Source organism: Thunnus thynnus, chromosome 15, assembly GCF_963924715.1.
Source record: "Thunnus thynnus chromosome 15, fThuThy2.1, whole genome shotgun sequence".
NCBI classification, from domain to species: Eukaryota; Metazoa; Chordata; class Actinopteri; order Scombriformes; family Scombridae; genus Thunnus; species Thunnus thynnus.
In genome coordinates this window covers 28,292,011-28,308,718 of record NC_089531.1, presented here as the reverse complement: position 1 = coordinate 28,308,718, position 16,708 = coordinate 28,292,011, and the positions used below count along the sequence as shown (strand labels likewise).

General features: G+C 38.8%; 1 protein-coding gene across 1 annotated transcript; it reads right to left on the bottom strand.

Annotated features, from left to right (window-relative positions):
- Positions 1–73: 73 nt before the first annotated feature.
- On the bottom strand, positions 74–12,785 carry asns (asparagine synthetase). The gene is made up of 12 exons (XM_067611639.1): positions 12,640–12,785; positions 11,019–11,274; positions 9,134–9,371; positions 8,839–9,024; positions 8,655–8,756; positions 6,669–6,796; positions 6,400–6,526; positions 4,352–4,458; positions 3,909–4,009; positions 3,094–3,175; positions 2,823–2,978; positions 74–2,575 (listed from the first exon to the last, which is right to left on the bottom strand). Exons 2-12 carry the CDS (start codon positions 11,265–11,267, stop codon positions 2,366–2,368), a joined length of 1,686 nt encoding a protein of 561 aa, XP_067467740.1. The 5' UTR covers positions 11,268–11,274; positions 12,640–12,785; the 3' UTR covers positions 74–2,365.
- Positions 12,786–16,708: the final 3,923 nt, after the last annotated feature.

Genomic DNA, 16,708 nt, shown 5'->3' with positions numbered 1-16,708 from the left:
TGAAATTGTACAACTGAGGTAAGGGTGCACTCCGGTGGATCAGACAGGTACTGCATGAAGAACATAGAAGACATTTCAGTGCCAAGAGTGAATTTATTAACACTAATTAGTACGAAACATAAACAATTACAAGAAAGCAAGTTGGACAGATAATTGTTATGATGGGGAGTGGACAAAATAACAGAGCTGAAAATATAATGCAATCAATTCAAGAGCCTTGCAATAAATTACTGAGATATTTTTAAAGCTTACAGTGTTAAATGTATATTGACTGTTAGATAATGTTGCAAAATTGTAGTACATTGTCAGGTATTATAATGTCCACTACCTATAGTTCACTCCTCAGTTCAACACTTGGAAGGGGTGGGCCATATGGATAAAATATTACTGTATATTTAACTTTTTATTGTGATATAGATAATTCTCTAGAAATTGAATTCAATTTACTTGCAAACCAAGTGAAAGAAATACCTAAAATGATTGAAAAACATAGGTAGTTGTTCCCTTTGATGGAACACTCTAACAGCTGATAAGTTTCTCCCTATATACATCATATCCCCCGACCCTAACTCAAATATTATGTTGCACATACATGCAACAAATGCCTATCCTCTCTGACTCAAACACCTATTTCCCTGTGAAAAAACCAGCACAGATGGCATTAATCAGTGCGATAAACCATGCCAGGTTCACACATGACTCACCTCTACCCATGAGAAACTGTAAAGATGTCCTTTACACACATTGCATAATATACTAGTCAATAAGCTGCAGCCTTTTTGGTGTTAGCGACTCTATAGCCAAACCAACAAAGAAACATTTGAGCAAATGTTGAAGTAATTTTACCCGATGGGCATCTAATTCAGATCAGTAGGTTCAGTATGACCTCAAGTGACGGGTAGGATTCTATTAAAATGTATTGTTTTAATATATGTCTATCTATATCATGTCTATGGTAATTTATGAGGACAAAGTATCTGTAAAGAATTTGAATTTGAGATCTCTTCAAGTATAGTACCATCTAAAAGAAAGTAGCCTCAGGTTATTCTATTTTTTCCACATAACTAGAATGTGACTGATGTGCTGATTGAGGCTCATTATTTTTGGATTCAGGATGCTGATAATGTTTATGAAAATAAATTAAAGAGACAATATTTGACACTACAGAAAAGCCTGTGTAACAGCATGTAGACTATGATGGAAGAGTAGGACACTAAAACTCACACTACTGCCAATCAGAATAATATTTTAGTTGGTTAAGCAGCTCAAGGCAGAATGAAGACAGACGATCCTGTAAAGGCTCAGTTTTGGTACTCATAACATATCCCACAGTACCCAAAAACAGTGAGGTGTTCCCTGTAATGGATTACTGTTATCCCAAGCAAGTTTCAAGTCTCTGCAGGTTCATTTTCATGTCATAGCATAATGAAATCAACTGAAACAAATGGCTGCCTGGAAGGCAGAAAATCAATCTAATAAATAATAGCGTGCTTTGAAAAATGGTTAACAATTTAAAAAAAAAAAAAAAAAGGTAGGAAATGAGCTGATCATATAAAACCTCTGGGATGGTCCTTTAAAAGGTCCAGAGTGTAGAATTTAGTGCTATCTAGCGGAACAGACTTGGCAGAAATGAAATATAATATTCATAAGTATGTTATGACAATAAGAACCATTGTATTTTTGTTCCTTTAGAATGAATCCTTTATATCTACATGGGGATGTAGATAAACATATGTACATGTTGCACCGCCATGTTTCTACAGTAGCCAACAACGGACAAACCAAACACTGGCTCTAGAGGGCCTTTTGCATTTTTTGTGAGTTTCGTGGTCACCATAGCTTCTCCTACATGCTTGGAAGGGGGAGTTGAGGTGAGGAGTATTCAGTTGGTTGCATTCTGCAACCTCAGGTCTAGATGCAACTAAATCCTACACACTGGTCCTATAAATAAAATGAAAATATCAAGCTAACCCTGATGTTTGTTGATCAGATTTAGCTGTACTTCAGGAAGTATTCATTGTTTTTTGTCAGACTTTGATGGAGTTTGTCAGATTTAGCTGTAAAACAATAACTGCTTTGCTGCACCTTCGAAGCTTTCATAGTGCAGTCAGCTGCACAAAGCAAACTGAGTAACTAGAACTCCTCTAACAGTACAGCTAAATCCGTTAAACTCTACAGTTGGTCTGATGAACTACATCACAGTCTGACAAATTTCATGAAGGGTAAAACCAGGAGCAGCTCAAAATAGTGCCGAATAAATCAAATTCTAAAAAAGGGCTAAGAGTGACACATGTAGTGGAGAAGGTCCTAAGAAGGCCAACACACTGATGACTGACAGACACAGGCCCACAGCTGTTCCAGTGAATCACTGGTCTTTATCGGGTTTATAGATAGACAGGGTGCGGGCTGATGGGTCAGTGGCGTTGGTCCAGCGTGGCATCCAGTAGTGGGGGATCCACTCAGCCCGGCCAGGGTAATTCTTCTCAAACACCTGTCTGAAGTAGTAGGCCTCTTTGGTGCGAGGAGGGTTGTGAGGGAAGGTCTTGTGCGCCTTCTCCATCTGGGCATCATTCACCTGAGAGGAGACAGAGCAGGTCAGACACTGTGGGACTACAGGTGAGTGTTTGTTTGTCCAAAAAAAAAAAAAAAAAAAAAAAAAAAATAGCATAGAAATATGGATGTGATGGTGTAATAAGGATGAGGCAAACTACTAATTATCCATGTGAATCCTGTTCAGAAAAATACTTCAGGATGGATTACTGCTCATGAGTGAAGTGAAGTTTGATGTGTGTTATTGCTCTTGGTCCCACAGTAACACCTACCATAGACTCCAGGTGCTCCTGCAGGCAGGTATACCAGGACTTCTTCACTGACATCACACCGTCACTGAAGGCTTCCTTGCGTCTCCACAGGATCTCGTCAGGGATCAAGTTCAGACCTTTGAAGGAGTCTCTCAGAAGGTGCTTCTCCACTCCGTTCTGGTTACATAAAAAACAAAGAGTTATTACATGGTGATGGTAGAAAACTGCCTTCAAAAAGGTGACTTCACTGGTTTGAGCACATGGACGACAACAACTACACAAATGAACCAACCTTAGGAATCCTCATCTCCTCAGGCAGGGAGAGGTAGTACGCTGTGAATCTGTGGTCCAGGAAAGGCACTCTGAGCTCCAGGCTGAATGAGAAAAAGGAATTTCAGATGAGTTGAAACAAAAATAAAAAAAATGTGACACAAAACAAAAATATATATTATATATTATAAAATATATATTATTCAACTGAGAGCTCCATTGCTATCAATTATCAGTGATCATCATTTAGGTTCTTTGTTCCAAATTCATTTTCATTTTTTTTTTTACTTATTAGAACCAGTATCACCTTGTTGGGTTTTAATGGCTTTTACTCCTGTGGTTAGTTATTAAGCAATGAGGTTAAATTATTAATCACATAATTGCTCTAATTATAAAACATTATTCATTTAACTGTTTCCAATCAAATAGCCGTTCAAGTCAGACCACTTCATCTTTTTCTTCTGACACTTGATTTCCTTTTGGTGGTTACATTAATCAAGACTACTAAAATTGAACATTCCAATCTTGTCCAATTAACTAACAAATTACAGTAGAGAGCAGAAAGAGCACCTTCAGGATTTTTAAGAACAGGGATGAAGGCGTTACAGCTGATGTCATAGAAACAAGTGAAAATGGAATTCAGGGTTTTAATATTTAAGTGAAGCAGATATTTCCACTGACATGCTGTAGCATTAGTAAAGACTTTTAGAAAACAGAATTGCAAAAAAGGGGACTTTTCTAACAGAGGACTTGTTTTCTCAGACATGTTGCTGTGTGGTTTTGTCAGCCTGAATTGTGATGTGATGCAGTGGTTGTGAATGAGGTGAATGGTGTTACCCGTGTGCAGCGGTGGTGCGATCAGCACGGAGAACATCAAACAGGTAGAGTTCCTTCATCAGACGAACACTGTCCTCTGCTGCTGCTTTGGGATTTGGAGCCTGGATGAGGATAACATTTTTGTTAACAACTCAACTCTATTAACATTCCAGGACACACTTGTACATCGCTGTAGCGAGGTCAGAACTTCAACCACTAGATGGCAGCAAAACCAAGATCAGCTGCTGTCTGCCATGTCTGACACATCCTGCCATTAGAGAGTGCAGTTGATCACATGCATTTTGTCCCCAACTTGTGTTTCTTTCCCCAGTCTATTCTGTGGGTACGTTTTAACTTTCACAGTAGCTCCACTGAATTAGAGGGTGAGAATATGTGCGGTGTGTGTCTGTTTGTCTCCGATTATCTGTTGTTTGATGCAGAGAGACAGTGATTGGAGGACTTGCCTTGTGGAAGTAAATGTATCCCTGAGTCAGTTCATCAGAGCCTTCTCCAGAGAAGATGACCACACTGTCCGTCTTCTCCCTGATGTACTTTGACACCAAGTACATACCTGCAGAGGACGAAGCAGAAAAACATTCAGTTACAAAGAGACCAAATCAAGAGAGCTAGTCCATATGACTGAGTGAAGAATGTGCCAGAAATGACTGTAAAGCATTCTGGATCCTTTGAAAAGATGGCTATAATTGTAAAGGATGATTTAAAGCAGAGAGATACTTTTTTATTTAATGTTACACTGCACACCGGTCAACCAATGGATTCACTCCTGCCTACATACACTGCAGTACAGCTGGGCCATATAAACCATATAAAAACACTCATCCTAATATAAAATCCAACAAGAAGAAAATGGTCGATATAACTGTCAGTAGGAAACATTGCCTGACAACGCACGAGAGCCTATCACATCACAGGAGCAGAGCTATTTGTAACCAATCACAGGGCGGTATTTTAAACAGCCCACATCCCTGGCGTGGTTGGTTGACTTGACTGAACCAACCACATGCTACTCTTTTGATTTAACAAAAGATGAGCGCTCCTTCAGAGGAAACTCCACGTGTCAACGAAGGAAGCGACAGCTCAGCGGCCACAACAACCTTAAACACAGGAAATACTGTAGATAAACAAGGTCAAAAGATGACGGTGGCATGGTGGTACAGGCGACTTCAAATCCAACTTGAAACAGAGCGGAGCATACATGTGAACTCTGCTAAAAATGTGATTTAAAAAACAGGAAATACCACCAACTTATTTCATCACCTGAAACATTGTCACCCAATAGCAGATGCAGAGTGTTAACAGTCACAATCAACAGGAAACAAGCGAGGAGCTGCTCAGAGAAAAACCCCAGCGACACACTGTCCTGTCTGCCTTTTCTAGCTTTACACCATATGAGACGTAACACATGCTGTTGATTTGTTCTTGCATGATTCAAGAAGCTAATGAAAGTAATGGACCCAAAAGCTGAAAGAAAAGCAAAGGGTGTTCTGACTGAGCACTTTTGGAAACCAAGTTTGTGTAAATGTGCTTTTTGGTGTCTGGTAATGATTGAAGGCTGTTGCACAACAAAGATTTAAGAAGATTTAAGTTCATTTTTGTCTAATTTCTTTTATTAGGGATCAATTTTCTGTTCGCAGATGATACGATTCTTCAGTTTTCACATTCTGAATCCACTTCAAAGAAATCCTGACAGAATTGTAAGTTTAAAGGGAAGTTTTAACTTGATTTATATTGTGATATATATCGATTATAGAATGATGCTGCAGTGTTTTAAAGATGCACTACTGGACAAACTGGGATCACAGCTCCCCTTTTCAGACCGTCATTATGGCTGTAATGTGTCGGGTCGGGTTACAACACAGTAAACGTCCCATATGTTGCCCTCGCTGACCTCTTTGACCATTTCGCTAATCTCACTGGATTTCAATGCGATTCAAACGAGCCAATCAGGAGGAAGAGGAATGTAGTGATACAGCATACTCAGACACATTTGTCGCATCAGTGAGCACATCAATCAGAAAAATGTGAAGCGTTCACACTTTCAGTTCAGATCCACATAATGATCCCGTGCAAATGTTTACCATCATTCTGCTGTTTTGTGAGTGAAAAGCCTGATAGTCTACATCACTAGCTGTGCAGTGTAATATCATCCAGAACAACAGCACTGCAGTATATGCTGTGTTTGTAAGGTTCATAGTGTTGATTTTTTTTTTGTATGAAACTGAAATGAGAGCAAATGATAACATATTATTTATAAGGTTGCAACCGTGGCCATATTTTTTTATTATTAGCTTTATTTTAATTTCATAGATGTAGTTTTGCTTACTCAAAAATGTATTTAGTGTGACTGAAACACATTTTACTTTTCAGTTGGTCCAGTTGCAGTTTTGGGGGTCCAAATTAAATCTATGTTGATGATGATGATGATGATGATGTACATCTTTGTAGTTTCTTAACGTCATACATTTCCTACAATGCTTCATTTTGCACTTACCAACAGAGGCACGTATGGTGGTGATGTCATAGGACTCCAGGTGGAAGATGACTTCCTCTACAGCTTGGATGCCTTCTTCTGCGGTGAAGTTCACCTCGTGGTGTTCGCTGCCGATGTGAGCTGCAACCTGACGAACACAAAACAACTTGACTTAAAAGTTGACCAAGTTTTTTTTCCTTCCACAAAAAAACTTCATATCATCGACTGTAGAAGAAGATAAAAAAAACTGTAGAGGAAAAAACTATAGTTTGGCAATGAGAAGAAGTCACCTTGCGAGCAGCTATGACGTCTGGACTGTCCTCTGACCCGATTGAGAATGTCTGGATGGGATACTGGAGCTTCTCCTCTTTGGCCAGTTTCACCAGTGTAGCAGCAACTAAACTGGAGTCCAGACCACCTGGTTGATGGACAACATGAATGAAGTTCATTGACCCAAACAACTGTTTCCCATCTTCCCAGCTTGCATCAATAATGCTTTCCAAGAAATAACTGTATTCAGGCTTATCTAATGACAACATAACAGGGCAATGTGCTCCTCAACAGGAGCCAATCACATGTTTGGACAGAACTGGCCTGTATTTTATTTTACCTCACCAATATTTTTCATAAGTTTGATGTATTTTATTTTAGCAAATTTTACTTTTAGCATTACTTTAGCAATTTATGCAATTCAGATTCATTCACCAGCAACTTGGGGCTAAAATAAAACACAACAATCAGTAGCAAAGTAAGAGTTCAACTTTGGTGAAATTTTAACCATTGTCCAATATCAGAACATCTTGACTCCCTTTGAGGGAACACAGAGGACCTGGGAGTCCAAAAAGGATTTAATGACAGGTTCACAATTTTTCAAGTAAACAGTAGTGGAAGAAGTATTCACATGGTACTTAAAGTACCAATACAGCAATGTAAAAATACTCCATTACAAGAAGAAAAAGTCCTGCATGAAAAATCCTACTACAGTAAAAGTACATAAGTATTAGCAGCAAAATGTACGTAAAGTATTACAGTAAAAGTAGTGGTTTATACCCTCTGACTGATATATTATTATATATATATGGGCATAGATTTGGTTATGGACAGTAGGGACCTGTGCCTACCAATATCATTGTGTTGCTGGCTTGTCCCCACCAAAGTTAAAACCAAACCTTCATTATATTTATGACATCATTAGATTATTAATAGTGAAGCATCAGTGTTAGAGCAGCATGTTACTGTTGTAGCCGCTGGAGGTGAAGCTAGTTTCAACTACTTTATATATACATTTTTGAACAGAAGGAGGACTGTGGATTTTGTCCCCCATCACTTCCATTGTAAGTGCATTATGAAGGGATCTTCTAATGGTCAGTATGAACAGGAGGAATGATTACAGCAAGAAAAACATGTTTCAATGTTCATTTGGGCTCCTGACTGATGTTTCAAGACAGACTTGAAAAATTGTGAACCTGTCCTTTAAGGCATGAAGAGCATCAGCTGAAAAATCTGTTTTTGCTGACATCTAGTGGTTGAAGCTCATGTACCAGTGTGTACTACTGTACAGTATGTCATATCATATAATATTTCAGTATATAAAACCCCTATTAAAATGTATAAAGCCCTGTGCTGCTGCATATAAAAAGCTCCACAAGAGGGCCTGGTTTGCAGTCCTTCTTAAGACAAGAATTAATAGTTAAAATACTTCTCTTGAATTAACCGCGTTAACTTCTTGTCCTGTTCCAGTTAGCGACTGAGCTAGCTACATGGTGGACTATTATGACTGGCCAGAATGTTACTTTCCATGTACTTCGCCAGGATGTGTGAATGAATTTCAGTTTTTGGTCTCACAGGCCAATGAGTCACCCAGCCTGCCCTTCCATGAGAAACAGGAAAACCATAGTGAGTAATCTGAAAAGTATATCCACTAGCTCATACCCACTGGTCATTGACTGGTAGTGTTGGCAAGAATCCAGTAGATGTGATGTCGCAAATGCAGGCAAGCCACTGTGATATAGTAGATGTGTAATGGTAGAGAACAGGTAATGCCAACCTTTTGGTACCGAATGAAGTGGAATGAGAAGAAAATACACTAATATACTCACTTTTTATGTTACCCAAGGTGTTATTGATAGTTTTTATGAGGGTTTATGTTCATAAAGTATGTTAGTTATTTATTTTACAAAGAAAGATGTAAAAGTTTGTTACAATGTTTCATGTAACAGACAGCTACAGGCACTGTTTCAGTATCTCATTCTGTAGATGGCAGAATCATAAATTACCTGACAGAAGACAACCAATTCTCCTGTGAGCCATGAGACGTTTCCTCACTGCGTTCTCAAACAGGAATCTGATGTTGCTTTTCACCGTCTCCTCGTCGAAGCCTGTGAACACATCGATTTAAATAACGCCATAGAAAATGCTTAGCAACTAACGAAACAAAAAGAGACAAACGCGGTTTCATACTTGTTGGTAGTCTCTCCACAGTGTCGTAGATGGCATGAGCAGGCTCTTTTGTGCAGCAGTGAAACGGCTCCATCTTAACAGATTGCACTTTGCCGGACTGCTTCAAATCAAAGACCTCATAGTGGCCAGGGAGAAAGGCGTCAATCTTGGCGGGGGTGGTCTGTGCATGGTTAATTTCTGTGAGGCCTGTGATCAGAAAAACAAATTAAGAGCAATGCAAAAGGAGAAAAAAAAAAAAAAAAAAAAAAGGTGTAAAACATCTGATTCAAGGAGAGGTAAGAAACGATCCCATTACCTTTGGCTTCTGAGCAGACTGCGAGGAATCCATCGTTTGTCAAGAGTTTGAACAAAGGCCGCACACCATATGTATCCCTTCCCAGAAAGACTTTTCTGTTGGCAGTGTCCAGCAGAACAAAAGCAAAGACACCGTCCAGGAGTGAAGCCATCTTCTGGATGCCGAAGCGATCGTACAGATGGAGCAAAATCTCACCGTCCACTTTAGTCTGGTAATCAAAGTCAAACTGCTTCTTCAGCTGGGAGAAAATTGAGAGAAACAGCACAGAGAGTTATTTTAGGTTTTTAGGTCTTCACATAAACATTCATACTTCTCTATCACTAACAAACAGTGGATTAGTCAAAAATGGGCTTTGATTCTCTTAAGTCAGTCTCAGTGTGACCAAAACTGATTTTATAATTATTGTCACTTTTTCTTCATTTTGTGGAGCAAAATCAAATTTTAAATTCCCCCCCTAATCCAAAACTGGACTCCTCCAGTTACAAAATCATGTGAATCACTTATAGCTGAATGAAGAAAGGGATGCTGGCATGTCTTTAATCTAGTTTAATAAGACACAACAATGACAAGTAGTCAACATAGCTAACAAGTTGCACGCTAGTGATGGAAATCTTGGACAAAAGTTGAATTGAGCAGAAAGCAGGTTATTAACCACATGCAAAATATTTCTCAGTGACTTATTCTCCCCACTGTGGAAATATTCAGCAGAAGCACCAGTCAGTCTTTCACAGGGTGTGGAGGAACATGTAGTCCCTACTGGTTGGATTATTTGCCTGGGTACAGTTACTCTTCAAATCAGTGGCATCAAACTAAGTGGTGATGTTTGTGTGGTGAATGTGGGAACATGTAATAAGTGATAACATCAGGGGGCTAGTGCAGTGGATGTACTTTTTGTTCATGCTCTAGACAAAACAAGCTTTTTAGGGCGAGGTCCACAGTTTTCATGTAGCTAACATTAACAGTAAGCTCCTTTCTCCGTTTTACCTTTTATTTTGTATTGACTGATTTTTAGTATTTATCCTGAGTAAATTATTGTCCAACTTGAATTATTTGGTACTGTACAGCAGCAGCATTGTGTGTCCAAGACAAATTTCCCTCTAGGATAATAAAGTCTTAGCTCACTTTCTAACATGCGACCATGTGTCAGCAGTTTTCAGTTGTAAATCTGATGGAACAGACTCACTGGCTGCTTCATGACAATTTTTTTCCTGCTTTTCCTTGCAAGTACATAATTGTTTAATGGGCTGTGTGCTTCTAAGCAGACAGAGGTGCTGTGTAGATTCCGGTAGGGGACTGCTGCTTTTGGAATGTGAGCAAAGTGTCCAAACTGTGAGACCTGCAGCAGATGTTGGCAATTTGGATTTTATCTTCAAGGCTGTTTGATGGGAATGGGTGGTCACATAACGTGCAGTCTAAATACGGTGTTTCAGTGTCTAAACTGTGTGTGTTAGTTTAGGACGACTGCAACCTTGACAAGATGGTGGGAACAGGTGATGGCTAGGGATGCCAAGGTGCGGATATTTTCCCACCGACTAATAAACTCGTGATAACACGCTTGATACTTTACAAATTGCAGTTTTTTTATTTGATGAACATGGACGCTGATACGCAAAAATGAAATAAATGGGTTTGTTTCAGTAGAAAAAAAGCAAAACTAGGTTTGGGCGGTGGGCAAGTAATGTAATCGGTGTATGTCCCAACATCGTGTAACACCGGTAACATCGACTACCACGGCAAGCCTAATGATGACATAACAGGAATAATTGGCAGCAAGGTGGCTCAGTGGTCAGTAGCAGCCCTATAACAGACTGGAGATGTACCTTGGTGGTTCCTCACAGGACCACTAACACCAATGATTTCAGAGCAGCAGCTAGCATCTCCTTACCGTCTGATGGTTGTAAATCTCTCCGTTGTAGCAGAGCCACAAGAAGGGAAACTTCTTGATTCGCAAGGGCTGCATGCCATACAGCTGATCTACAATAGCCAGGCGGTGGAAGCCAAAGCAGCAGTTGGTGTAGCCGTTGACATTCTCAAAGCGGAAGGCATCAGGGCCCCTGTGAGCTATCTTCATGGCACAGGTGCACTGAGCTGACAGGCACTCATCGCTGCCGAACAAAGCCCAGATACCACACATCTCAGAGCTGTGGAGAGAGATGAATAGGTGGTCAGAAAGAGACAGATAGTGTTGGTCAGTATGCAGTTTATAATAATCTGAAATGTAAAATAACTGTGGCATTCAAACTAAATAAGTTCAGTATCAAGAGATACTTTTTTATCAATTGTGAAAAAAAATAATACAATATTTGAGGGGTGCTTGTGTAAAAGTGAAAAATATCTGATTGTTGTGGATTTCTTAAAACTCCTGTAAACCAAATTAGAATGTTAACTCACACACATGCTCCACAGAGCAACACAGCCACATGATAAGTTAGTGCAACAGAACATAAACCTTTCCCTGCACTACAATGAACCTTACACAGCATTGAAACTCTGCCCATGTCAGGCAGAGGGATGAGCAATGACCATTGCCTGCTGACTTATGGGACATTCTTTTTTAATCACGATGCACACAATTACATTACAGCTACAGAAAACATTGGGGAAGGTCTTTATACAGCAATATCGTGTATGCTCAAATTGAAATCGGAGAACGTGACTACAAGCTGAAGGAAACTCCCAACTTCCCTGAGAGCAGCAGATTGGTGTATGAGGCATGGGAGGGGCTGCTGGCGCTGCGCGTCAAACTTGATTCTCGCAAAAGCAGTCTGGAACAATTATTGGGTAAATGCCAAACCACGTGCTACTACCGGTATACTAACTGACTCAATGAACAAAGTTTTCTTAACTTTGTATGTCATTGTTTTTGTTCAGAGTAATTCCAGTTGGCAGACATGTAACGAGCTGTTCAGAGAAATATGCGGAGTTTTCATGTAGCTAACATCACAGTAAGCGCCGGTCCCTTATCAAGGGCACCTTCCACCGAAGTCCATTAAAATAATCTACCAATTACACTTTTGCTTTGCTATGGACAAACACTATAACAGCTACCGACATGTGTTGGACTTTTCATAAATTAATGAATAATATCATTCAACCCGGCGTAGACCAAGCAGCACATAACTTCCATTTAATGTCAAGTTGCATCATCCTGTATTCTCACTATTATATTGTAGCACATGTTCCTCGTGGGCCGGATAGAAGCTAACACGTGTTAAACGTTACAGTACTAGATAGGATTTTTCTACAATAAGATGCTGCTTGGTGGGTCATATATACGCCGAATTTTAACAAACATCCTACTCATTTGGAATAGGTCGACAGTCGTTCTCTATGTGTGTGTATACCTCTTATCAATAACGTATAAAATTAAACTTGAAAATGACAGATTTTTGAACCTGAATTCGTTTAAAAACGCCATTCAAGTGAAAGCCACTATTTCTGTCTACGCCATCATTTCAGTGTGAACACAGTTAACAAGACACGCATGTAGTTATGGATGAACTTACCTTGTTCTTCAAGAGATTTCTGTGAAGATCCGTGGAGACTGCAATGTCACTGACTTCTCAGCACTGATGCTAACTGCGATGACGCGCCCTAATTAATATATACCCGGATTTTGTTCTTTTTCTTTCAGAATAAGAGAGGCTTTTGTAGTACTCCTGAGGAAAAACAACACAATAGCTAAAAAACAAAAGGAATAAAATATATAACTGATGATTTAAACCAGTAAAAATATACATAGCAATAAAAATTCTATGTATGATAAAAACAATTTGCATGCAATGGTAAAAAAATAAATAAATGTGAAAATCAGCCACAGCCCTACCACATTATACAGAGTTAGTCATAATATTTATCACTAGTTGTAATATTTCCTTTTACTACCAACGTCACGTTTATTGAGGTCTTTACTTCTGGTCATTCATTGTATATTCCTCTTCCATATAATTTGAGCCAGTGGTTCTCAAAGTAACGTCCAGGGACCCACAGGGGTCTTTGAGTGGGTTCCAGGGGATCCCCAGCAAAAAGGAGAATCATATATTTTCACTATAATTCAATGACACCATGACAGAATGTATGACTATTTAGGTCATGGGTTTCATACACTTTCTGTAAAAAAAAAAACAAAAAAAAAAACAATTCAAAGCAACAGTCATATCAGATGAGGAATGCTGGGACAAAATCTTATCAGATGGCGTCCGTGGTCTAATTTGTGTCTTTTAAGGGTCCTTGATGTGAAAACGTTTGAGAACCATGACTTAAAGTGAGCTGGTAAAATGGTTTTATTGTGAAGATTGAATCGTTATTTTATTTTCTTAATTTGACGTACATCCTGGCGCCGACGTGCAACACTACATACTGTTGCATCACCCAGTAGCATCCATGACAACTATCAGCCTGGAGATTTTAATTTCAGACAGACAGATATTTCAGTAGATGACTCAAAATAACATAAAGCTGTGATGAACGTGGCAGCCCTGTGGCATCATGATACATTGCATTTTATTTTTGTTTGGCACAAACTCCACATTGAACTATTACGCCATCAACTGATACAAAGACTTTTATTTTAATAAAGGCGATTAATATATCGTCATTATATTTTTTCGAACTGTGTCCTGGGTACTTTCACACAGAACGTGAATATTACGAGGCGAAAAAGCGACGTGATTTTTTTTCGGACCCAGGTCGATTTTTCGGAGTTTTCACACAGCGAATAAAAGCATCAACCAGCTGTTTCTTGCGACGGCCCACGTGGGGTGCTGAGTATCCTGCGTGTGTGTGTTTTGAACTTATTTACCGTATCTATATTGATCGATCAGCTCCAGGTCTGTCTGTGAGCACTGCAGGCAGACAGGTAGGTTCACTCGCTACAGTGGGCGGAGAAATAAAGCCAATCAATTAATACATTGATGTATCATATGCATCATCACCATGTATTTATAAATACAAACACTGTGGATTTCTTCCCGTGGAGCCGACATGCAAACTGTTTTGGTTCAGTAACTCCCTGCTGTCAGTCAGCCTGATGAAGGCAGTTTGTCCTCTCAGCTTCCCAGGGGCTGCAGCTGACAGGCGGCTACTTCTGTGGACATGAGACGCTGAACGCAGGTCGGAGATCATCATCATCATCACTGGAGTATGATGCCAACATCCTCCAGTGATGATGATCTTGTCCTTCTTCTCCTCACTCGATAAAAGAAGTGTGTAAAAGCCTTTAAGGTTAAGTCTGTGTTTTGTCTTTTCTAGCTTGACACTGCGCCTTCACATGCAACATTGCATCACTAAAGGGAGCGGCTACATGGTATCTATTGACTGACTTGTCCGGATCATGGATGTGTAATAAGAGCCGGATAGGGCGCCGCCGCACCCTGCGGCCCAAAAAGGATTTTTACATTTACATTTACATTTTCATTTAACAAAGATTTTCCCCATAGACCACCATTGTAAAAGAGACGCCTGTAAAACTGTTGACAGGACACCTCGCACTATGAACAACGTCAATTATGACTCTTTCTATTATGAACTTTTGATCCATGGAGGTTTTATATTTGTAAAACTTTCCTCGAGCCGAGAAAAGCGATTTAAAAATCCGTGACGTCATCACAATGTAAAGTCTATGGGCCGAGCGGGAACTCGCAGGCGGGACCAGCGGGGGAAATACTACTGCGCGTATTCAGTGGGCCGCACAACGCGGAAGCAAACCCAGAAGCTAGAAACTTTTTTGGCATGTGCGCCAGACGAACATTTCCTACAGGACTGAATGGGCGCTATTTTTAGTCCGGTATCCAGCTCTTATAATATATCCATGGTCCAGATGAAAGGGCAGTTCATTATGTTGTATCCTACTGGTCTAGATTTGTCGATAACCTGAATTGGAAAAATGTCTGGAATCTTCCATGTAAATATCTTCTTACTAATAAGATGAGGGAAGTTTCTTTCAAAATCATATATAGATATTATTCTGTTAATCATTATCTTCTTAAGTTTAGAAAATATATCTGTGTTAACTGTTCATTTTGTGAAATGCATCCAGAAACAATGCAACACCTATTCTGGCAATGTCCCTACACTATCAATTTCTGGAAAGATGTAACCCAGTATATCATTGATATTATTGACTCTGACTTTTCACTCTACTGGAAAAATATATTGTTTGGTTTCTTCAATAACACTTTAATACACAATGCCTGGAGGGAAGAGAGAAAAAAAAATGGTCAGCAATGAGCGAGATAAAGTAAAGTATGATAAATAAAATATAATAGTCTGGTTTGGGTGTCACATTTTGGCAATTTAGCTTTAATGGTACTTACATTACCACTTTCTGGTGTTGAGTTTAGTTACCTATAAGTAATTACAGTATATTTTAGGAAATTCCTTGTCTTCCTTCTGATGGCATTTACATTATGTACTTTACTTTCAGTTTTTCAGCTTTCCTCATTCATAGTAGCCATATAGATGTTAAGCCCTGACAGTGTAATTATAGTTTATCTGACAAACCAACAAAAGAAAACTTATTTAATATGTTTTGAATGAATTCTTTTTTCTCGACCATTTTCCTTCTATGTGCTGTACATTATGTATAAATGACATGTATGTCTTAACTAGATGTTTTTGTATTGCTGCATGGGAGTAAGTTGTAGTGAAGCATCTTTAGGTTAATTTTTTTAAAAACTTTTAATAAGCAAAAAATGAAATGCTGTCATGAATATGAGTTAGTTGGTAAATCCTTTATTTGAACAGGTAGTGCCATTGAGATCAATATCTTTTTTTCTTTTAAAAGAGACCTGTGTACCAGAAAAACATGTACAGAAAGTGCTCTTTAACGTACTACATTTGTAAGGAACATAGTATTTAAAACTTGTTTTGCCAAGCGCAGGTTGAACATGTAGCACAGCTAAAGTTAAAATGTCCTGTAATTATAATTACTGTATTTGTCTGTGATCAGAGAGCAAATGTAATGAGATAGTTTTCCAATAGAGTTTTATGCATAAATAAATTATTTATTTATTTTAAGTTATTGTATAATTTATTGTACGATGTATCACTGGGTGACACACCCACGCACATTATTTACGTATATCATTAAAAAAATGTATTGTCATCATTACATGGGCTATATAACATAAGTAAAATGTATGAAATGCCATGATGACAATAAAATAAAGTATATAAAAAAAGAGTTTTATGCATAAAAATGTAAAGAGCAACGCCCTGTTGATTGTTTGAAGGGACAGTCACACCTTTTCTTATAAGATACAATGGTGAATAAGGAAATTATCACCTGTGATAAAATGAAGTGCACGGTGATAAACAGACTCAAGATGCTTTAAGTACACCAGTCTTGAATATAGCAAAAGGAAACGTGGGCCTTAAAAGTGAGTGTGTTATTTAGCTAGATTTGTAATATTTGATATTTTCAATTTGGGAGCCCTGAAGATTATATTGACTGCTGGTAGGAAAGTCTTCAGCATTTGAACACACTTCTGTTTGTTAAGTATGATCTGAAATAGATGAAAAGCAGATAATAGATTACTCATGGCTAGATTAAGAGATGAGTAGGTGGCATATAAA